The sequence below is a fragment of the Rattus rattus genome, chromosome 9, assembly GCF_011064425.1.
Source record: "Rattus rattus isolate New Zealand chromosome 9, Rrattus_CSIRO_v1, whole genome shotgun sequence".
In the NCBI taxonomy this organism is placed as follows: Eukaryota; Metazoa; Chordata; class Mammalia; order Rodentia; family Muridae; genus Rattus; species Rattus rattus.
This window is the reverse complement of record NC_046162.1, coordinates 84,456,829-84,482,379: the sequence shown is the minus strand read 5'-3', so window position 1 is coordinate 84,482,379 and position 25,551 is coordinate 84,456,829. Positions and strand designations below refer to the sequence as shown.

The following is a 25,551-nucleotide window of genomic DNA, read 5'->3' as shown; positions in this document are numbered from 1 at the left end:
GAGGGAAGATCTCAGGTCAAATGTTCTTACCACAGTATATTATTAGGGAAAAAAGAAGACAATTGACCTTATATTAAAATGAGTAGAGCACATGAACAAAGACAGAGAAGATGTTGGTGTCTTGAAGGAAGGAGTGCGAGTACCAGGAAGTAACCGCAACGCTTCGCTCTAGGCACGGCCACACTAACTTCACGGATACTACATATGGCAGACACTCGTTACACACAGTTTAAACACAAGACACAGGAGTGGAAAAGGCACACAACTTATCCAGCATCATAAAAGAAGTCCCTGTAGGAATCTGAACCCAGGAAGCCCACTCTCAGCCTCTCAAGTTATAGTGAGGTAAGTGTTGTTTCATTCAACTACCTGATAGTCTACTGGCAGCCTGAGATAGTAAATACTCATCTTACTGAGTTTAAACTGATACTGCTGAGTATAATTCAGCAAAACACATGTTAAACTATACATATGATTTAAGCCAAGAAGAAACAAATCACTGAAAATAATTGCAGGCCCTGGGTTCGGTCCCCAGCTCCGAAAAAAAGAAAAGAAAAGAAAATAGTTGGAATGATAGAATATGAATGGAATAATGGATAATCACAGAAATACTTTATATGTCTATAAAGAATATATTAGTATAATATATACAGAAGTAATCTTCAAAATCAGGTGCAGAAATAAATTTGTTCTGGCTTTGAGAGAAATGTAAAGTTTATGCTAAAAAGTGTCAATAGCTCAACTTTCTAATAGATTATCAATTTATATGACATTTCAATCATTCAGCCATAAAACAGAAAAATACAAAGAGTCTACTACTGTATACAATGCATTCTAAAACCACAGAGAACTTTTTAATGCTAACAGCTTATTCCAGAACTAGATGTGTGGTTTGGTAGTTGCCTATTATGTGTGAGGCTCTGGTTTAATCCCCAACACTCTATCAAACACAACCAGCTATCATCCAAATATACCTAAGAGCTACTGCAGAAACAGTATTTCCACCATCTGAGTCTCCGGTCACAGGAGAGCACAAGTCAGCACATTCCTTCTGAGTGGTCACTGACCGCTTTGCCTACAGGTGAACACAGCCAACATACACCTACTGAGTGGTCATTCACTGCTTTTACCATAGCTGCAAATTCCTATTTTTGTCCAAACTTTTTATGTGGCAAATCTTATGTTCATAAAACCTCAAAAGTATTAGCCTCTGTTACTTGACCTCAACCTTTCATCTCATTCAATTTAGAACTGAAGTCATTTGGGGATTTTACAAGAGACATTGCCCTTTCTTCTGATAAAATAATACAGAGTGTCAAGCACATACAGACAGTGCAGCTTCCCATGCTGATGTGAGATTAAAGAACCCAGAAAAATCAAATGCTACAAATGTAGAAAGGTGGGCTAGAATTAGAACTGGACCATAGCATCCTTAAATGTTTAACACATAAATATTTAAGAGCTAATGTATTTATTCAAGCTGGGCACATATCTGAAAAGAGACATAAATCAGACATTACCCAGTACAATAAACAGCTTACCATAAGAGCCTCGGCCAGCCATTTTATGAAATTGTTGCCATGTGAGAGGACCTTGAACCCCCCAAGGCCTCACTGTTCTTTTTTTCTGAATAGCATCTTGAAGAACTGGCTGAAGAGAAAGGAGCATCCGAAGTATATCCTGTGAACACTGCACACTCGTATCTACAATCATTAAAAAACAGTGAGTAATAATTGCTTTGTGGTGACATAAACTTTAAGAGTTAAAATGAAATACATCTGAGGTATTTTAATTGTTCATTATAAAGAAATCTAAACATCTGCATATACTGAAAACTATATAAAACCTTTCAGAAGTCAGATGTAGTATGGTGCATGTCTATAATCCATGAATTTAGGAACTTGAGACAGCACAACTTCAAGTTGGAGACTAGCCTTGTCAAGTGAGCAAAATTATCTCAAAAAGAAGAGACAGACAGACAGACAGACAGACAGATAGACAAAGACTGAGAGAAAAAGAAAAGGGAGAGCTGGTGGGCAGGCATAGGTAAGTGGGATCTCTGAGTTTAAGGCCAGCCTGATCTACAGACCAGAATCCACCTGCATCTGCCTCCCAAGTGCTGGGATTGATGGCATGTACCACCAATGCCTGGCCATGAAAATATTTTCAAACCACAAACCAATAAAGGATTTTCATCCACAGTTCATAAAGAACTATTGCAGATCAATAGTTTAAAAACATGAATGAAATAAAAATTTAAAAACCAAAAAGTCAACTTTTAAAAATAGATGAAACTGAAGGTCCGCAAGCCCAAGCGGGCTATGAACGACACTTCCTCTTCCCGCTCACCCTCAGCCCCACTCCCCAGTGAAGCAAAGGCCTGTCAGAAGCATTTCTCCTAAGACACGCAAATGGTATCTACAAAAAGACACTACTGAACATCATTCATCATTAGGGGAATTCAAAGCCAAACCACAAGAAACCACTTCATAACCACTAGGATGTCTTCAATAAAAAATAAATTGCAAGTATTGGTGTGGTTTTGGAGAAAATGGAACATCTAATGTTAGAATTTAAAGTAGCGCAGATGCTTTGAAAAATATTAGTTTCCGGACCTAGAAAATCTATCTAAGTATGACGGAAGCACAAGCATACACAATATAAAATTGTACACCATGTTCACAGAAGCCAAAGTGCATTCAACTCAAAGGTCCAACTTGAAGATTTTGAAAAAGGTTCACTACTATATGACAATGGAATACTGTGTCATTAAAGTATGTGCTTAAGAACTCTGAAAACAATCTTAGTGGGAGGGAAAAAAAGTCAGGGGCTGAAGACTCGGCTCATGAATTAGGAGCACTGGCTGCTTTTCCAGAGAACCCAATTTCTATTCCCAGAACCCACATGGCAGCTGACAACTGTAGTCTAGTCCCAGAGGACTCAAAACCCTCACAGACATACACATATGAGGGCAAAACACCAATGAACATAAAATAAATATAATTTTATAAAGTCACAGAAGCCCAGATTTTGTATTATTCAATTTATATATAGTACCCCAAAATGCCCGTCTATACAAACAGAACCCTAAGTAGGCTAATTAATGGTTGCTTATAGCTGCAAGAAAGGGATGAGTAAAAATAGCAAGTATCTACTAAGTATGGGTTATTACTTTTGGAGTGACACAAATGTTACAAAATAGTTTGAACAAATGGTTCAACAACTGTAAATAGTAAATTTCTGACTATATATTTTATAGATGAATTATATGGTCTGTTTATAAAAGATTTTCTTATGTGATTGAGAGGTGCTAGGACAGGGAAAATGGGAAAATAGGAAAAGGCAATTTTTTTTTTATCTTGAATAAGTTGGCACTTAAATATACAAACTATTTTATAGATTTCTTTCCTCTTCTGAAGTATTAACAGTTAATCCCAGGACAGCTTATGTCAGTCAACAGCTCTGCCACAGATGCTCAGGGTTAGAAATATGGACACCCTTATACAGAACTTGAATAGGGTGCACTTAAGGGAGAAGGGATCAGTCAATAAATTCTACTGCATGCCTAAGAAAGAAATAAGCAAATACTATGAAAAATGCAGAACTTAACATCTAAAAGAGACAAGAAAGAACACCTCAGTTCAACCCCCGCGAGTATGTGCTTCTGCGCATGTGCGCTCGCTCTCTCTCTCTCTCTCTCTCTCTCTCTCTCTCTCTCTCTCTCTCTCTCTCTCCACACACACACACACACACACACACACACACACACACACACACAATATATATTACTTTTTCAAAGACATCATTCATAATGAGTGATACAACTGATTCCTACCCAGAGGCTGCTTTAGAAGATGGTCGTGGGAGACTGCGAATGTGCATTTCTAACAGTGGTCCTGTGTGGAGCTGACAGGGTGTGAGCTAAAACATCAGTATCAGATGACTCTATGACTACCTCCTACTGCTCTCACCCACAACTACAAAAGAAACCATCGAGAATGGTCACTTTCCCTCTTCTTGTCCAAAGAAACTCCATCTTTTCTTCTTGCTACGATGGACCTGTTCCTATATAAAGGCCTACATATACCCTACTTGGAATGTACTCTACTACCCTTACTCATTGAATGATTTGGCTCCGACAATGGCACTTTTGTTCTGTGCTAGCTCTTCCATGGAAGAAGGATAGACTGGAGAGAGGGAGTGAGTTTCCAGTTAGGTAGGAAGATGATGCTCTAGAGGTCTACACTGTAACATGATGAGCACAGCTAATATTACTGAACTGTATATTTTAAAATTGCAAAAAGATTTAAGTGTCACTACAAAAAGTGATAGATAAGCTAATAATATTCATACAGCAAAATACCACACTTATTCAATTACATGAATTTATTGCCAATTTAAATTTTTTGATCTAGTTAGAATCACTTTCTATGTACAAATGTGTCCATGTGTATATATACATATATGTATATATAATCACTATGTTAAACCTAACATAAACGTCTATTTATACCAATGTCTGCCAGATTTCAAATTTGCTTTTCATTTCATCACACCCACTCTAATCAAGCTGACCAGAACTGACTAAGTCTCTAATTACCTGCACGGGGTCACATCCAGTGGTCTTGTCACACTGTACCTTTAGGAAGACATTATTTATACATAAAATCATCTCCTTCAAATATTCTCATACATGAGCAATCACCTCCTTGCTCCTTCTCAGATTCCTTCCTGACTGTCTTTTCCCCAAAATTTCCCATCCAGCTCTAGCCTTTGAAAAGAAAGGGCCTCATATATTCCAGGGTGGCCTTCAACTTATTATGTAAAAAGATCACCTTAAATTTCTGATTCTCTCCTACACTTAACCAGTGCTAGTATTACAGGAGTGTACCACACCGGGTTTTCATAGTATTTAATAATACTGATAACCCACATAGGAAAGATGTTTCATTTCCAGAACCAGTCTTTGTGCTCACCCTCCTATTTTCTTTCTCTGCAGTAGTACCAGAATTCACAAACTGGCTTAATGCTTCATGTTTTCTTAAACGGAGCAGGTCTGCCTCTCCATCTAATCTAGAATCTACTACTACTATTTCTATTGCTTCCAGTCCGTCCTAAGCGGCCATCTTCACTGTTTTCTACCTAAAGTTACTGCTTCTCTCATCTTCCCTCACTTCCCATCCCAGGATATGTTTTATGGAATACCAGTGGGTTTTTTTTTTTTTAAAAAAAAGCTAAAAAGACAGAGTGTTGTTACTTTCCTATTAAGAAGCATTCCCAAGGCATTTAAAACAAATGTTAAAGGCATGTTCTAAAATCCCATACATAGAACCTGTGAGATGACCCAGGGTAAAAGTACCTGCTGCCAAGCCTTGCAACCTGAGTTCAAGCCTTGAACCAACACGATACAGAGAAAGAACCAACTCCCTCAAAGTATCCTTTGACCTCTACACACATTCTCCATGGCACACATGTACACCCAAGCACAGAAGTGCTCACACGCAAATTGAATAAATTTTAATATATAATTTTGGTGTTTGGAACACCTCTTAAACTTCATCAAGAATCAGTTTGACCACTCAACATACTTAGCCTAAGTTTCTAAAATTTACCAAGAGAACTATGTCCTCAAGAACTTGGAACTATATTGTCTACTAACATTCTTCCCCCAGTTAACTACTCTGCTCCCTTTTCTCACTTCAAGTAGGCCTTTCTATAAATATTCCTTCCCCCTCACTAACATCTCTGACCATATTTCTAGAACAGCACATAAGGCTCCTCCCAGGCAAACATGCTTTTTTGCCCTGCTTTCTCTTCTGTGTACTTGTAACTGGTATGTAATGCGAGTATCTGTTGTCTTTGTTGTTATTTAACTGTCTCCTTCACTAAATCATAGCTACAAAGGACAAGGGATTCTTTTTTTTTTTTTTTGTATTATTTATTTAATGTATGTGTGTACACTGTAGCTGTCAGACACACCAGAAGAGAGCATCAGATCCCATTACAGATGATTGTGAGCCACCATGTGGTTGCTGGGATTTGAACTCAGGACCTCTGGAAGAGCAGTCAGTGTTCTTAACCACTGAGCCATCTCTCCAGCCCAGAACAAGGGATTCTAACCTAGCCAGTCAGTGTCCTGTGAATGAAAAACCTGATCCACAGGTTTGTGGGATGGGGCCCACAAAGTTGATGGCTTCTAAGGAGTAACACAGAAGGCTATCCTATGTATCTGAACCCCATATACACATGCAATCATGCACCTATATGTACAAGGAAAAAACGATCAAATAAAAATTCAAAACCAAAGACGGTTATAACTGATCAACAGTAAGCACGAAACAGTACTGAGCACAAGCAAGGCGCTCTATCAGTATTTAATGAGATAGCCCGGCATAGCTTGATAGCGGAGTGCAGGTACTTCAACAGACAAATTAGGGGGCTGGAGAGACGGCTCAGCGGTTAAGAGCACCGACTGCTCTCTTCCAGAGGTCCTGAGTTCAATTCCCAGCAACCACATGGTGGCTCACAACCAACTCTAATGAGATCTGATGCCCTCTTCTGGTGTGTCTGAAGACAGCTACAGTGTATGCATATAATAATAAATAAATCTTAAAAAAAAAAAAGACAAATTAGATGGCTGTATGAAACAATCACTAATCTTCTGCCAACTAACATGAAACATGCCTTTTACATTCCTATGTAAGTATATAAGTAAAGATATACAATAACATTTGTATTGCTGAAACTCAATTAAGCAACTAATAAGTCTCACTTTAGGTAAGTCTTGTCTGTTTTTCTAAGACCCCTGTCTTGGCTATCCTGAAACTCCGTATGTAGATACGATTGACTTTCAACTTTCAGAGATCTGCCCGCCTCTGCTGAGATTAGAGACATAGCCACCATACCCAGCATGTAGCTGTCTTTAAAAGCCCAAACTTCAGCTTCTGATACTTTACCCACCCACCTGAGGAAAAAGGAAGCCAAAGTCAAATTCCTGAAGAACTACTATTACTTTAACGAACTTACCATTTTGCTTGGCCCATGGGTGTAAGCATGAGCTTCTGACAAGTGCTTCATCAACTTTTCCTCCCGACATATTATCCATGAACTGACGCCCATGTTCCAATGCGAGACAACAGTCACTACAACAGTCCCGCTCCTCAACACGCACCCAATTGCTACTTATACCCGCTTTGGGAAAGGGATCTTGGTCTGCTGCTCCAAAGGGTGAAAATAAATTAGTGCATTGATCTTGTAGCAGTAATATCAACTCATCAGGCACCTTTTCAGATTCCTTTAGGCTTCCATTAACATTTTCCACAGAGGAAGCCCTGAGAGCTTCAAAACGTTTTTCTGCTTCTTTGCCACAGTCTGTGTTACGTCCTATGATGTCAAGTTCATCTTCAAGAAATAATCCTGAATTATTTCCAAACTTTCGGTTCATGACAGCACTGAAGCCACAGGTACACCGGTACTGTGCTTCCTGCGTTGGGTCTGGGATGTAAACTCCAACATCGGCACCCTTGATATTCATGTTGCAGACACAAATACAGCAACTATCAAAATTACAGTCTTTAAACAAGTTCATTACTGATTCTGAAAGGATGAGGTTTACATAAAGACTGTGCGCTTCAGGGATGGAAGGGACAGTTGCAGGTTCAACAGAATTGAGGGGTCTGCATGTAGATGGTGTGGAAGCTGGTGAATACAAGTCTGAATTCTCATACTTGACTGAACCTTGAGCACTAGCAGGTCCACCAGCCCCACGAGGAGTCCTTGGAGTCCTTGGAGTTCTTGGAGTCGGAAACCTAGGGGTGGATGGGGAAGGAAGAATTCCTGCGCCACCATTACTAGGAGGTGCACTGCTCGGAGGCATCCCAAAAGATGTATGGGTTTGCGGTGTATAGGCAGGACCATAGTCTTGATCCAAATTACTGCCATCACTTGTTGTCACCAGGGTAAAAAGAGAAACAAAGGCAAAAAAGAACACATTAGTAATATGAAATACAAAAGAAAAAAAGAAAAAAAAAAAAAAAAAACCTCCCTATGCTTCAAACCAACACTGAAAATTTCCGTTTGGTAATCATTCCAAGATTAGAGGGATAAATAAGACTTATTTCAGGTTTATTGTGTCCACTATGGAGATTCTTGTAAGCCAACTAGAATCAAAATATAACAGCCAACTAGATTCAAGATTATAAAATGAAGCAGTGGCTAGAACTATGGCTTGATGTTTAAAATATTTGCTGTATTTTTGGGGGACATAGGTTCAGAGATTTGGTTTCCAGGACCCACATCAGGCAGCTGACAACTGCCTAGTAACTCCAGTTCCAGGGGATCGGATGTCTTCTGGTCTCCGTGGGCACCAGAACACATGTGGTGCACATGAAGTCATATAAAGACACACACATAAAATTTTAAGTCTTAAGACAACCATATTTATTATCTATAAATTTCTAATGCTACCAATATCCATATTTCTTTCACTTTAATTGCTACCGATAGTAAGGTGTTTATATGTTAACAAGTGGCAACAGTGAGTGTTTTACTTTGTTTTGTTTTGTTTTTCAAGCCAGGGCTTTTCTATGTGGCACACTCTGGATGTCAGGGAACGTACTCTATAGACAAGGCTGGCCTCAAACATGATCATCTGCCTCAGCCCCTGAGTGCTGGGACTAAAGGCGTGCACCACCACCACCCAGCTGGCAATAGTAATTGTAAAAATGCAACTAACAATAAAATGTAAAACTGTTATAATGTGAAGTAAGTATAAATGACAGTATATAAACGAGAACTCGGAATTGCAGACTAAAAGAAAACATACCTCTAAAATCAAAACAACGGCCTACGGTTTCAAACAGTTTATCCATCTAGTCTATCACTATGATAAACAAGAATGATTTTATTTATTTACTTAGGATTTCCAAAACAAATGTTCTATTTCCAGCATACCAGGTATTTCAAGAAAAACAAAATCTAAGCTGGACAGATGGCTCAATGGGTAAAAGTGCTTGCTATGAAAAGTGAAGATGTGAGTTCAAATTCCCAGACCCCATGTGAAAAAGCTGGGTGGGCATGACTAACTAGTTAAACAAGCTATGGTCCAGTACCTGGAAGGCAAAGACAAGCATAGTCCAGGAGGTTGCTGGCCAGTCAGCTTAGACAAAACACCAAGTTTCAGGTTTAGTGAGAAACTGTGTCTCAAGTGAGTATAATACACGTGACTCATAGGCATGCACATTCTCCAATACCACCCCTCTAACAGACACACAGACACACACACACACAGACACACACAGACACACACACACACACACACACACACACACACACACACACACACACACACACACACATCTATTCAGTATTATAATAGCATCAACCATACCCCTCTTTGATGAATGGCATTGAAGGGCCTGAAGGAAGCAAGTCCAATTTCCCAACAGTCCAGCTCTGCCGGTAAACACACTCTTCCGGCAATTTGATAGGAGGCAGACAATGGCTTGGTAGAGTTTTTAAAGGTGCAAACATGGAACATCCTACTAGAACTTGACAATTTTCAGGCTTATAGACGTAAGAAAAATCCTACAATATAAAGAACGTGGACTTTCAGTGCCTTATATTCCAGGGATGAAAACAGAATCAAAGCAACTGTCTTCTTTACTCTGTGCATTAAATGCACAAAAGTATAAATATTTTGTTTCTATTCTTTTATGCATTTTACATAGTGTTCCCACAATTCCCTCCTTATATTTATTAGCCACAAAACTAAAATCAACTGTGAAAAGATTCTTGAATGCAGCAATTAAGCCTATAAGAAAACACAGGGAGAAAATGACTTTTCTAGAAAAATACTTACTTTAATTTCAGAAGGTTTAGGGCTACAGAATCCTTCCTCAACCTCAATTCTGAACTGTGTTCCTACACTAGAGCTACTTCCTTCCAGGACAGTTCCTCCAGGTGCGGGGTCCATACTACCGTATTCCTTGTTATTCATGTTCATTGGAGAGAAGCCCATAATGTGCTGCTCCAGTGAAGGAGGCGTGGGGTACATTTTGTGAAGGTCTGCAGTGCCTGTGTTTAATACAACACACATGTTAACATAAACTGAAAGAAGGGAGTCTGTGTTTAAAGCAAAAGAAATTTTGGTGGGAGTAAACTTTTAAACCAAGGCAGAGTTCAGATCTGGGATGCGTACTTATGCAAGACAACGGATCCAGACTTCCTGTCTTTGATTCTTTGGAGCTGGCTTTATCATCTGATCCACTTGCTGATTTTTTAGATCCAGGCTATGGGGGGGAAAAGGCATATTAATCTGAAAGCCAAAGTGATCACACAGTATTAATTGATCATTTTCTGAAACTATGACAGAGCCAAATATCATAATAGATAGATCGTGTATTTGATAAGACTCTCAATTAACAGAGAAAAAGGCATCAAGAAAATACATCAAAAAAAGCAAGAACAACCAGTAACTTAAAAACAAATAAAAGATAAGAAATGTAAAATTAACACTAGAATTCTTTTTTTAGCAAAAGATATTCAAAGGATCTGTCCCTTAATTTAAAAGATATTAAAATTTCCTATATAATTAATAACTCCTCCTAATTTGTCTTTATATTTTCACCTTGGTTTAATAAAATTATTCTTATAAAAATATTTTTACAGATCTAATACTGAGCATAAGCTCAGGAAGACTTCCTAACAAACCAAGTATTAGCCTCTCCCACCACCAACTTTTTTTGTAGGTTGATTGTTTGTTTGAACTCCCAAGCCTCCAGCTTCCATGTCCCAAGAATGGGGATTAAAAGCATGTGCAAAATACCAATGTTTGTAGAAGGAACATTTGTTCCCCATCTTACGCTGAACGCTTTGTAAGTAAAGCGCATATATGACTAATGTTTTACCTCCAAAAAGCCACAGCTGCTTTCTGTGTGTGAGCAAAGACAAGAACTGTCTACCGCATATTCAGAGCTCTTTCCCCAGTGAAGAGTGCCCCAGTACACACTACACTGGAGGGTAAAGAGCAAGTGTTCACATAGAGCTGTAACTGACCAATATCTGTAATAGACTTATACGTTCAAACGTGTGAGAGATAACCTCACAGGATATATTCTATAAGACAACAAACACCAAATATGCCAGTCCTAAGCTACTTTTAAGTAGACAGAAAAGGAATCTGTTTTATGATACTGCAGCACCCAATTCATTACCTGCTAGACAACTGACATTCTAGAACATCCATTTAAAGTTTTTACCTTTATCTTCAACTTTCTTTGAAAACACTGCAGTAGTGCTCTGTTTCCTCCTGGACTGTTTTCAAGTCTATGTCTTGTAGTTACAGAAGTAATGGCAAACAATTTCAGAAGAACTAGCATTTTTTACTCAATTGGAAAGGTGTAAAGTTCTAATGTTAATTACGTAAACATTCTAATTCAATTCCAGACTCACTTCTCAAACTACAGTGTCAAAGAACAGAAAAATCATTCTAAAGACTGAAAGAAAAAATATCACATGGTAGAGCTCAATGAAACTTGACCATGTATCTTTCAAATATATCCACATCGAGGTTCATAAGAAACCATATTAAGATGATTCTAACATGAAAGCAAAATCAACCAATTGTATTTTATTATAAAATATCTCCTACTGTTCAGAGCTAAAACATAGTACTGAAGTCATAAATCACTTCCAAAATTTGAACTGTTATGAAATCAATAAAATTTAATTTAATCCTAATCATTAATAGGATACTCACTGTTAATTCATCTTCATCAGAATTGAAGAGGTTATCAAGGTCAGTATAAGACACAGCCAGATCTGAGTCATAAATCAAACTGGTTGATGGAGGACGGGCATGATTAGCAGGGCGTGGAGCATCTACATATGACGATCAGAAACAAGATACTGAAAACTCAACTATTAGCCAAGTAGTTTCTACTTATCTAAACAAGACAGAAAGGCTAATGTTCATAAAGACAACTCTGCAACACAAATTATTCTTATTCTCTTATTTAAAACCAGAAATTTTTTTCTCAGAAATAAAGTTATAAACAAACAATAGCTCTTCCCCAGGAAGCTGCAAAAGTTATATAATCTATTCCAGAGTTAAGCTCTATATGTAAGTAATAAAAACATAAATGCTATTAGAATGGTAGATTTAAACACATACTTTTTCTTTTTGTGCGCGTGATGTGATGGAATATGTGCAGTTTCACAGGTACCTGTGCACACATTATATGCATGATGTGCAAGCCAGAGGTTGACATGGGGTATCTGCCTTAGGGGCTTCCTAACTTATACATTTAAGTATGGTCTCTCCTTTGAACCTAGAGCTCACTGATTCAATGAGTGTACTATCCAGTTTTCTCTGTGAATTCCCTATCTCTTCTTTCATACTGGAATTACAGGCAGGCCCCATCACACTTGCCTGACACTTATGTGGCTACTCAGGACCCCAACTCTGACTGCTATGCCTGTCCAGCAACAACAAGCCATCTACCCAGGTCTTATTTTTTTCATTTGGAAACAGAAGGGCTTGTTTAAATAAGGAAGGTTGCATGAGAGCATCTGAATAAAGATACAATCACAGAATATCAAGCTAATTATGTATAATGAATAAATGTTAAGTATCTGCTAAAAAAAACACAATATTTACAGATAATAGTGGAGTATGATTACTTGTCTAAAGGCTTGATATCATGCTTTGTTCCATTATTTTTCCTGTGTATGATTCTTAGAGGTTGGGAAGAACAGAGCAGAGGACATGAAATAGGCATCAAAATACAACTGGACAGAAGGAACAGGCTCCATTGCTTAGCACAAAGGGGGAATATACTTCAGAATTAACTATTCTGACCTATAATCATACATTAAAAAAGAAGGAAAAAAAAAAAACCTAGGTAAGAAGAGCTTTAAGGCTCCTAATAAACTAAATACAAAATGCCCTGATCTGGCTAATGCTAAATGCCCTGATCTATCTATGCATATGGGATACATATAGTAAAACATACTGTACCACACACATAAAATTATTACATGTTTGTTTGTTAAAGAGCACAGACATGCTGATCATAAATGCATGGACTTACTTCTAGGCCCTCCACTCTGTTCTATTGGCCTATGCCTTTGTCTTTTTTCCTTAATGCCAATGCTACACTACCATTAGCTACAGAGTATATTTTGAAGTCAGACAATATAATAAACCAATTTGGGGCGGGGGGTTAGGGATTCTCTATGTGGCCCCAGCTGTCCTGGGACTAACTCTGTAGACCAGGCTGGCTTTGAACTCAAGAGCCTGCCTCTGCTTCCCAAGTGCTGGGTGCAATTAAAGGTTGTGTACCATCAAACAACTGATAAACAACTTTTTATTGAAGAGAGGAGAAATAAGAGACTCACTATGTGCACAGACTAATCTCAAACTCATGAACTCCTTTGTCAATTCCTGAGTGACAACAGCCATAGAGCACAGGCCGGGCTCAGCGCATTGTTCTTTTTACTCAGTACCTCACCAGCTACTTAAGGTCTTTTTAGACTCAATACAAAGTCCAGGATTCTCTCACTCTATCTCTGTGCAACATTGCACTAGAATTTTGATAAGGACCCCTTGATTAAAGAATCTAAGATGTTACCCACCAATACTTAGAGCCTCTAAGCTGCCTCAGGAAAGACTACCTGCTCCTTCTTTTTTTTTTTTTTTCTTTTTTCTCTTTTTTTCGGAGCTGGGGATCGAACCCAGGGCCTTGCGCTCGCTAGGCAAGCGCTCTACCGCTGAGCTAAATCCCCAACCCCACCTGCTCCTTCTTTACATGGAATTTTTTCCTTATTTTCATTTATTTATTCTCAAAATATTAAAACAAAATGTTGCCTTCAAAAAACACATACCAAAAGATAAACTTGCCCATTCAAAAGTTTAATGTATATTATACATACTAAACTATGTCCATTGAAAAGCTTAACGTATATTATATATAATAATGTTAATAGTATGCTTAATATCTGATAATTACAAAGTAAACCGATCTTCATGTTTTCATTCCAAAATAAGTACTTATATGAAATGATACATATTAAATAGCTTGACTTAGCACTCTAAAATGTCCACAGAAAGCAATAAACTGTATATCATATATGTGTAATGTATATAAATATGATATGTCAGTATATATCTATCAATTTTAAAAATTATAGGTCCCTTCTTCACACAAGTGATACTTTCAAAGGACTCTATAGTTCTAATGTCTGGACCACATAAATATACTCAACTGCCAAGCAGTGGTGGCACGCACACCTTTGATCCCAGGACTCAGGAGGCTGATCTCGGAGTTCAAGGCCAGCCAGGGCTACACAGAGAAATCCTCTTTCAAAAAACCATAAAAACAAAAACAAAAAAAAAAACAAAACAAAACAAAAAAAAAAACAAAACCCAACACAGCTAAACTAATAGCATCAGAAAAAGAATCCTTGGTTAGGTATGGTGCCATACACATGATGCAATCCCAGTACTTAGAAAGTAGATGCATTAGAACAAGAGGTTCAGTGCAGTAACCTCCACCACATAGAGTGTTTCAGCCTACACAAGATCATATCACCAAAAAATTACAAACAAAGCTAAATGAACAGAGAGAGAGAGAGAGAGAGAGAGAGAGAGAGAGAAAAGGAAAGAAAAAAGAAAATGTTCTCTTATACACTCAAGCCATGAGAAGAATCAAAAAGTTTTATAAGTTTAATTTAAAAACTGAGTTCTTTGGGCTAGGTACGGTGTTACACACCTGTAATCCCAGTGACACTCAGGTGCTTAAGAGCTCAGGAATGAGATCAACTTGGACTACATAAAAAGAAACTGTCTTAAAAGCTAAATCTAAGCACCCCCTCCCAAAAAAAGACCCTAAATATTGAGTTTTCAGATCAGAACCTTTAAGCAATGATTTTATCTCACTACACAGATCTATTTCTAGTTGTAAAAAAAAAGGAAAACATTCCCACAATTTATATTTGATCTTGTTCTTTGTTTCTTTGATTGACTGTTTGGGTTTTCAAGACAAAGTTTTTCTATGTAGCCCTGACTGTCCTGGAACTCACTCTGTACACCAGGCTAGTCTTGAAACTCAGAGATCTGCCTGCCTCTTGTCTCCAGACAGCTGGGATTAAAGACGTGCACCACCATGCTCGATAATACCTGGTCTTAGTTAGCTAAAAGTTATATATCTCAATTTCTAACAAAATTGCTATCGTCTGAACTTGCTTCTTCAAATACAAGATAAACAATAAATCTAACCACCCCATGAAATGTAACTTGTGAAAAAGGATTATTTAAAAATCCAGCAGTGTCACATCAGGCTAGGCAGTAGGTGTCTTTACACAAGGGGCCATCTCACCAGTCCCAGGTGAGTATTTTCATTACTTTTACTTGATTTTTAAGGAATAGGTAATTTTCCTAAATCACATCCTCAAATCATCACTGGAATGAAGGCCTAAGTCACAATTAGGAAGAAGTTTTACCTTGCTTAGAGGGACTAAATAATGACATAGCATCTTCTTCATGAGATAACACTGTGACAGCAGATGTCCCATCTTCCACCTGAAACAGTGTTATAGATCAGGCATTGCTATATATTTTACCAACAATAAAAACCTATCAATTCTTGAGGTGCTTCTTGTAAATGTACTGAATGCATCACCACTAATTCTTGTGTTGGTCTGGTATCAGGGAGCTGCCTGTGAACCCAGGTTCATGTTGATCAGGCTTTTCCTCACATTTGTCATTTTCCTGCCTCAGCCTCCCATACACTAACTAGACTAAAAGCACACACCACTATACTTGGCTTGTCACTCTTCTCTCTTGTTTAATTTGGTTGGCTTGGGGTTTCTGAGATAGGACGTCTGCCTGGTCAGGAACTTGCCATGTAGACCAGGCTAGTTTCAGATTCAGAAAGCTCCTCGTGCCTCAGCCTCTTGTGTGAGGATTAAACATGTATGCCGTTACAATCAGCAATAACTAATTCTTTTTTTTTTCCCCCCGGAGCTGGGGACCGAACCCAGGGCCTTGCACTTGCTAGGCAAGCGCTCTACCACTGAGCTAAACCCCCAACCCCTATAACTAATTCTTAAACAATCAGCATGCTCACCTTACAGATCAATCATTTAATTCAAAGGGATGCTAAGGAATCTGCCACAGGAACCATGGCTGACGGTGTGAACTCCCAAGTCTGTGTTGAGTTTGACTGTGGATATACCCTTCCCAGGTACTATTGCTTCATATTTACAAACAGATAAGACTAAGTAACTGGCATATACTACAGTCAAGTAAAACTCTGTGAAATTAACTACTTTGTAGTAAACACGGGATCATTTAATACAATTAGTTTTCAATGCTTATATTTTATATTTACTGCCAAATTCTTATTTATTGTCTAATAGATCCTTGAGTGCCTAATGTTGAAACTTTAATCACTGAATTACAGGGTGTGTGTGTGTGTGTGTGTGTGTGTGTGTGTGTGTGTCTAATGCCACACCATGAGTGTGGAACTCAAAGAACAACTTAGAGGAGATGTCTCTTTGCATCATGTAGGACCCGGGGATCAAACTCGAGATCCTCAGGCAGGTAGGCAGTAGCTATCTTTATTCACTCAGCATCTCACCAGCCCCAGATGAGGCTTTTCATTACCCTTACTTTATCAAGTTTTTGCTTTTAAGAAGAAAGTAATCTTCCTAATCACATACTCAAAAAAAAATCCCACATTTTATAAACCTAGCACCAAAACAGTGTACTTAAATGTTCTAATTCTGACCAAAGTTAATATACTCTTCATCCAATACGAAAATACAATAATCTCTCCATCATCAGAAATGAAGTCAAAGTGTATCACGTAACTGACTTACCCAGGGTAGCACGCACATATCTGCATAAATATGATCAATCTTCCTATTCTAAAGGAACAGATGAGTGGGGCTGGGCATACAACTCAGTGATATAGAGGGCTTGCCAAGCACTCACAAGGCCCTAGTTCAATAACCCATATCACTAAAACAAAGCAAGCAGTGCCCGAGTGCGGCATCAAACATGCAAGCACACTGCAGAGTGCACAGACAGGATAGCGTCTCTCCTACTCACCTTGTGTTTCTTCCCAGCTTCTCTCTCGCTATTTTGTCTATCTTTTTTATCAGTAAAAATGAATTCCTCATCTCCTTCAACAAACGCATATGGATCAATTTTAGGTTCTTGTTCTGTATCAGATGCTATTGCTGAAAGATACTGATTTTTAATTTGATATTGCTGGACTATTTCATCAGAAACTTTTAAAGGCTTCTTACACTGCACCATTAACCTGCACAGAAAACATAGTTAGAGAATTAGTATTTGTTATCCAAACAAGCATTTGAAAATTCTAAAAAAACTTTAAGTGTTGTTTTTAGAATTACTCATAGTATTTATCCTCTATTTTCCAATTTTTCAAATTAAACTGAGGACACATGCTTTATTATAAGCTCGAGCTTAACAACAGAAAGATGAAACTAAAACCCAAGTCTACAGAGTGTCCTTCCACCATGTGCCCTGTTCTTGCCTTCTCAAGCACAGTGGCCTATCCAAAGCCTGGTACTGAGAAGACATCTTCAGGTATACAAGGTGAAGTAACCATCAAGGTGGGTCTCATCCATGAGATGCTTTCATTTGTACAAGGAAAACAAGTATCCTGTTCTTATTGCAAAGAATAGATACATTTTAAGCTTGATGTTTTAAGGCCTTGTTTCTACTTCATGAAAATGATATTATTACTATTAATAATGAGGTTAACAAAACAAAATAAAAGCACCAGGCCAAAAAAATAGTAACTCTGCTTTCTTCCTGTTGCATGTAATTTGTATATTACCAGTCTCCTGGTTCAAAACAGTGATTTAAAAAAATGTGGATGCTTCCACAAACAAACAAGAAAGGCACACAAAACCAGAGAAAGGACAGCAGAGAGGTTCAAATGACAAACAAGAGGAAGCTAATATATCAAAGAAATTTGGCCTTAGATTTTAAGGCTAGAAGAGAGGAGGAGTCACACAAGAAGACCCTAGGCAGACCCTGTGAAGCCTCAGGGGTCTCAGTTCAGTTGCCTCTGAACTGCAAGTTCACTGTTTATATTCCAGACCAGAATGTGAATACAAAAATCACTAACTTCCAGGTAATAAAGTACTTCAACACTTCAAAATTCCTTTTCTCTCGGGTTTACAAACCTCAAGTTGTCAACCTGTCAGAACAAGGCAGTCTGGCTTCTAGTCAGAACATTTTCAACATCCTGCAAAAACTACTTGAACACAACACCAAAGTCTGTTAATACCCAAGCCAAATCTCCCACGATCTCACTCTTCTTTTCCTCTCCAACTTCATCTGCTTCTATTCCATATCCTGTTTCCAGGGGCTTCCTTGATGTTCCTCACAAGGATACACACCATCCTGGCTTTCCCTTTTGTTTGCAATGTTTGTCCACCCATCTCCTTTACTTCCTCCAGTGCTTTGTTTAAATGTCACCTTCTCTGAATCTTATTATGACTACCTACTTAAAACTGTCTTACTCTGCCTGCCACCAAACCCTCTGGGGGCAGTTATCTTCAAACATATTATATACTATATTTCTCATTCTCATTAGAATAGAGAAGTCCCACAAAGTCTAGGATCTTGTCTTGGTTGGCTGAATCATCTCTAATACTGAAAGAATGCTAAGACACAAGATAAGTAGTTACTAATATTTGATAATAAATGAGCTGTAAACAAAGCACAAAATTAAGATAATTAGCATTAGTATCTTGTACTGTGAAGAGAACCATTCTTTTAGATTAGAAAACACTGAGTTGCCATGATCACACAGGCAATGCCAGCACTCGGGCCAGACTGAGCTACAGAACGAGATCTCATCTCAAATACATATACCCTCAATAAACGCCAAAGGAGAAACAAGGACTAAAACCACTCATCCACTCCTCTGAACAGCTAAGGCCATAATGATGTAAAGTTTGGAGCAGTAAGTCATTACCCAGACTGTAAGTTGTATGAATGACATCAAACCTCAATCTATTATTAATACCTAGCACTGCCTCCACTTGGTTCCCTAGAGTGAAACAGAGTCCATCAAAATAAAGGCCAGTGTTTCCTGAATGTTTTATCAGATGCTCACACAATTACTACTATTCTAAAAATACTAGACAAGTCCCCACAACTAGCATTCCAAGTCTATAGTTTCATAAAATCACACTGGTGGCACAACTGTCAATGGAGTTATGTTAATTACTCGTTAGTTCTTTCTATGAACAAACAGAACATTTTATCTTAAAAGTAACTCTACCTCACCACATTCAACCTTGACGAACTGCTAAAACTGTTAAACTTGCTAGTGTGAATATTTTTTTTTTTTTTTTTTTTTTTCGGAGCTGGGGACTGAACCCAGGGCCTTACGCTTCCTAGGCAAGCGCTCTACCACTGAGCTAAATCCCCAACCCCTAGTGTGAATATTTTTAACATAATATTTAATTTGTTATGCCTTTTTAGTAAAAAAAATAAAATAAAATAAAATAAAAACTATGATGGATACAGAGGGTGATCTCTAAGTGACTAGAATTATGTAGCAACAAATAGTTTGCGCCAAGGTCACTCGGTGACAAAGATAAAGATTAAAAGCTTAAGCACTGACCTATTCGTCTTCCAGTACCTAAAAGGTACTAGTAAAGGGCAATGAAATGTAATGGTAATGAAATAGTAATGAAACAGTGGTAAAGGGTAAGGAAAGCCCTGCGTCTAGACTGAAGGCACTACAGATACATGAAAGTGAACAAATCTTCTCTTTATCAAGCCATCCTTTGGCAGAAGCAAAAGGACTGCCACCTTGTTTAAATACGTAAACTGGTGTGCAGTAACATTACTAAAAGGATTGAACATACTGCACAGAGCTCTGTTAAAAATGAAGAAGAGTAAACCAAGTGCACTGCCAAGAGACAATGTTTTCTTATTTTATTGAAGTGATCTTGGAGACATTGGCATATGTAAAATTTTTAAATGTACTCATTAATATCAAGTCACAATAAAGTTGATATAAAATAACATTATACATTCTATATTAAATTCTTAGTAAAAGTAAAATTTCTAGAGTGCCAGATTCAAACAAATTACCATGTCTCTATCCAAATATACAGTACACAAGATGCTTTGCTGAGTATAAATAATGCCTCTCCTTTCCTAAAAGGAACTTTCACATATAGCCAAATTCCTAACTACAAAGATAATCTCAACTAGATACAAAACTAAATACATACTGGAAGATCAGGTACAATAATAACAGAAAGCATTTCCAAACAAGGAAATAAATTGCCTGTATAGTTTTCATTAACTGCATTTCCTTCCTTTCACTAAGATAATAGCACACGCTCTTGATATGCACTCACATACAACATTTATGTCTTTATTCAAAAGAATTCTTCCAGACAAGGTTTGACAATATGCATTGACAATTATAGGAGATAAGCTAAAGAAGGAAATGTTTAAAACAGAAGAACTGAGTATCTCAAAATCCTCCTCCCACTTTCGGTACCATCTTCATATTTAGAAGCAATCCTTGAGCTGTCAAAAGTATAATTTTATTGCATTAAAATAAATAGCAAACAGAATTCTTAAAAGGTTTGAGTACAGTGCAATAAAAACAAGTTTATTTCATCACAGGCTTCTTTCTATGAAACAAAGGCATTCAAAACTACTATTTTAAGAGATCAAGTAATGCATTTTATAACTATATACATACAATAAATATCTGGTGGATCTAATATAACACAGGAGTTCTTCTGATGACTATAATTTAAAAATTCTAATGTATCCTAAATATAAAACAAAATGTAAAGAGCTAGGCTCAAGCACGTTTTCTTTGCTCAGGGTTTAGAAACACCATCTAAATAAAAATAAATTGTTTTTAAGCATCAACAAATTCCACTAAAACATGCTAAATCCTTTTTTAAAATATCAAACAACCATGTTTCTGGGCAGAAATTTTCTATCTTTAAAATTTTTGGTTTGTTAGTTTGTTTTGAGCCAGGGTCTATGTAGGCCTGGCTGTTCTAAAACTTAGCTACCATGCAGACCAGGCTGTGTGCACTCAGAGATTTGCCTGCCCCTGCTTACCAACTGCTGGAATTAAAGATGTGCACTGCACAAAGGCTAGCTTTAACTGTTAAATCCCTAGGCCAGAGGCAGTAGATCACACACACAATACTAACACTTAGGAGACGAGAGGCAAAGAAAGGCAAGAGGCAGGCAGATTCAAAGGTAGTAAGACTTTCCTCGTCTCAAAAATCCAAACTACACAATTTAAAAAGTCAGTGGCCTCTATAGTAAAACAGATTCAATCAGAACTAACAAACTGAAAATAACTAGGAAGAAGATATATTCGCCACAGATGCAAACACCTTGCATATGGGATATGCTATACTGTTATATATCCCCAACTCTCCCTTTCTCCTAGTAAATTCCATCAGATTAGAAAAGGAATAATTTAGCATAGCTCATGAAAACGTTTTCACAAAGTATGCATTCACTTTCACTATGCATGAAAGTGTAAGAATGCAGTTTTACTGAGAAATAATGAACTGTATTATTCTGTACTAGTTAAGCAGCCAAAACTATTAAAACTAAAATATTTGGGCTCCAGGAGTGACTCAGCTGTTAAGAGCATTGCAGCTTAAGGCTACTCTGCCACAGGTTACTGGTTTGATCCACAAGAAAGCTCAATACCATCTCTAACTTCAGTCCCCATATCAGGGAGATCTGATATTCAATTTAACCAAAGGAAAACTATAGAACATAAAGAGCAATTCTCCCTCACTTATCCATTCTCTGTCAAGAGTTCAGATTAGCTTCTAATTCTCTATGCATTCAAGGACGACAGTGAGTTACTTATCTTCTGGCTTCCACATCTCTCCCGAGTGTTAAGATTACACGTGAACACCACCATGCTTTATTTTTTTAATGCAGTTCTAGGGTTGAACCCAGCTAACGTCATAAAGCAAGCTATCAAGCAAGCACCCTTCCGACTGAACTCATCCACAGCTCTAACGCATCCACCCACCCATGGGGCACAGTGCCACACTCAAACACCAAAAGCAAACACCATTCCTTTACACCAAATGGAGACAGAAAATTGAAGCTTCTTCAACTGGTAGTTATCCATGAAGGCATAGACCTATAAAAGGCAACGCCTCATTGGCTTATTAACACATGTACAAATTGTAGGTATTTCAATTTCTGAAGTCTTATTTCTACAATATCCATGTCTTATATACACATAGCTAACGTCATAAAGGACAGAAGGACAGATCAAGAATATGCTGATCCCTCTCCAGGAAAACAGGTACTATCTATATCATCTGACTAATGACCAACAATCGCAATGTATAAGATCATGTATGCATGCACGTGCCATATACCTAAGATCTAAAATTTATAATATATCTGAGACTCTCTTCTATTACTAAACACTTATTTCCCCTTTCTTCATAAGGATGTTACTATTGAGGCAGACCTTAACTATTCACCAAGATCTTTTTAAATTTATCAGTTGTTTCAAGGCACTTCTACTTTGAAAACCAACGTCCACCTACAAATCCATATTTCTTCCCATTCTTCTTGTTCCTAATTCCCTAGTAAAAACAGGTAATTTGCAGTCTGAAGCTGTTTAGAAACATGTCAAAACTGCAAGGCGGTAGAGAAGCACACCTTTAATCGCAGCACTTGTGGGAGGCAGAGGCAGGTGGATTTCTGAATTTGAGACCAACCTGTTATACAAAGTCAAGTTCCACAAACACCAGCTACAGAGAAAAATCCTGTCTCAAAAGGCCTAAATAATTAAGTTAATAAGAATTTCTATGTTCCTACAAAGAAACTGCTAAAAGGCCAGGAGTGGTGTAGGAAGCCTTTAATCCCAGCATTCCCAGAGGCAGAAGAAAGTAGATTCTCTCTGAGTTCAAGACCAACCTGGTGTTCCAGGACAGTCAGAACTACATAGAAGAGAAACTGTTAACAACCCATCCAAAGAAATTAGGTTATTGAGATGCAATCACAAGCACTTAATAGTGAATCATAAACTTATTTCAGTAAGGGACACCATCTGTCTTTATTTTTTTACCACCTCCTATAATGAGATAAATGTTCTTCTGAACTTTCAAATTATCAACTAAGAGTATTAATACCAGGTACTAAATTATCAAGTCCTTATAAGAAGATTTGAGTTTCACAGCAACATCAATGACCAAGCCAAATATTTCACAGTGGTTTGGGGACTAAATTAGTACAACTATCTCTCTCTTGTTTTTTGTTTGTTTGTTTGTTTTGTTTTGTTTTTTTTTAAGACAGGATTGCTTTGTTCAGTCTTGGCTGTCCTGGAACTCACTCTAAAGACCAGGCTTACCTCAAAGTCAGAGATTCGTGTGTGCTTCATGTGCCTCTGCCTCCCGAGTGCTGGTCTTAAAGGCATTTACCACCACTGCCCAGCCAAACAGTACAATTCTAAAGAACCTAATCATTATATACATTTGGCCCATTTAATTTGATAACAGTTTTAGGGGTCAAATTTCTTTTAAAGCCAAACTATTAAAAATCTGCCAATTTTAACTGTACATAAGTTCATTAAGTCATACAGACCTTAAGCCTGATGTAATTTTGGTATGTGAGTTTTTGCAAGTGTTTATAATAAAGGGTCTTTTACAACACACGCCTGTGCTGTGTAACTCTCTTGTTGCGGGATATTACCATGTACACTTAAAAGCCACTTGGCAGCATCTCAAGTCTCTACCTACCACAAGTCAGAAACACACCTTTAGTTCTGACAACTAAAAGGGGACCCTGGCCAATGTCACCTGAGAATTACTGCTTTGCAGGGAAAAGGAAAGAACTAATTAAAGTTCTTTCTAAACTAAAAGGAAAGCAAGAGATATCAATCTCTTGCACTTCCTTCTAACCTACCAGGTGCAAAACTATTATTATATTTCATAAATGTTTCTGAGTTAACACAGAAGGTGATATCTATCCTCCTGCTACAAAAATGAGGCTAGAACTAAAGAGAATTCTGACAGAATATAGACTTTTCTTTCTGGTATAACAACAAAAGATGACATACAATTCCACAAAATAAAAAAATTACATTTGTTTAAATAAAACCAACAGCAAACTCTGGATCCCAGTATTTGTTTGTTTTCCCTTTTCTATGACTGAGGAGCAAAGGGAGACCAGAACTAGGCAGAAGTAGAAATGTTACATCCTGAATTTACATAATCATGACCCAGTACCAGTCTACTCTGCATGCTGTTTTTCTACTTTATGTTTCTTCTCATTTGTATTCAATGAGAAAAATGTCAAGTAATTTTTAACAGATTCTGAGGTTAAATGTTATAAGCTCAAGCAGCCAATACATGTGTTTAAAGCTATGGCCAGAATTCTTAGATCTTAGGAATATAATGTGCCCATAAAAGCTCATGCCTGAAGCTTTCTAATGTAAAAATATTCATATCACTACATTTCTACAGTAAGTAAGAAAATATAACCTGGAAAGAAAAAAAGTAGTAGAATAGTAAAGTGTCTAGCCGTACTGTCATCTGATTCCTCCAAACATCTGTGGGATTTCTACAATATGCACAGGACTACTCTAGGTGCATGTCTGCCTGTATACCCGGTGTTCTTGTGTTACGAGAAGTACAGCAGTACACAAGAGTGTTTGCCCTGTAGAGCTTACATTTTAACAAGAAAAAACTCCATTAACAAATACATAATCTCAGATATAAAAATATGTTAGCAACAATTTTTTTAAAACTCTTTATAGGCAAGCCAGTGATTTGGATAAATGAAGACAGACTGTAACTTGGACACAATAATCACAAAAATTCCTAACAACTCTCAAGCAACACTAAATGATAGGAAGTAAATGGTTCTTTGCTTCTCTAATGTAATCTGAACCATGAGGCATGAGCCTGGCTTTTCTTTTTCTTTTTTTTTTAAAAGGAAGATATCATAGCTAACTCAGAAAGCAAGTAGAAGATAGGGTGAACTTTGCTTAGCAGTTCAGGAAATATAAATTCAAGATTCTATCTCTCCCTAGTCAGAATGGCTACCCAAAAACTGTGGGGAGGAACAACAAATGCTGGCAAGGATACAGTATAAGCATGATGGAAATCTAATAAATGTTCCTCAAAAAAACTAAAGGTAGAGCTACCAAATGGTCCATCAAGATACTCACCTAACTGTGTTTACAGCAGAATAATTACTGAACGAAAGCCAGAGAGTGATGGCCGCTTATACAATCTTAAGTGGATGAAGTATGGTGCAAACATAAGGAAATCTTACGCACCCCTTAACGAAAACAAAATCGTGATATTTGAAGGAAAATGGATAGAACTAGAAATCATTATGTTAAGCAAAATAAGCCAGACTCAGAAAGGGGGTGGGCTATTTACTTACATATGGAATATATATATGTTATATGTTATATACGTGTGTGTGTGTGTGTGTGTGTGTGTTCATTTATGTGTATGTGAGAA

At 37.6% G+C, this 25,551-nt stretch overlaps 1 protein-coding gene across 1 annotated transcript in view; it reads right to left on the bottom strand.

The window, feature by feature from the left end:
* Window positions 1-25,551, bottom strand: part of Med13 (mediator complex subunit 13) — an 85,869-nt gene that overhangs the window by 20,923 nt on the left and 39,395 nt on the right. Inside the window, exons 10-17 of the mRNA XM_032912906.1 lie at window positions 17,114-17,327; window positions 15,502-15,580; window positions 11,759-11,880; window positions 10,199-10,289; window positions 9,860-10,074; window positions 9,389-9,585; window positions 7,027-7,943; window positions 1,542-1,703 (exon numbers count right to left, since the gene is read on the bottom strand). Of these exons, the coding sequence (XP_032768797.1) occupies window positions 1,542-1,703; window positions 7,027-7,943; window positions 9,389-9,585; window positions 9,860-10,074; window positions 10,199-10,289; window positions 11,759-11,880; window positions 15,502-15,580; window positions 17,114-17,327 (1,997 nt within the window). The remainder of the gene's footprint in view (window positions 1-1,541; window positions 1,704-7,026; window positions 7,944-9,388; window positions 9,586-9,859; window positions 10,075-10,198; window positions 10,290-11,758; window positions 11,881-15,501; window positions 15,581-17,113; window positions 17,328-25,551) is intronic.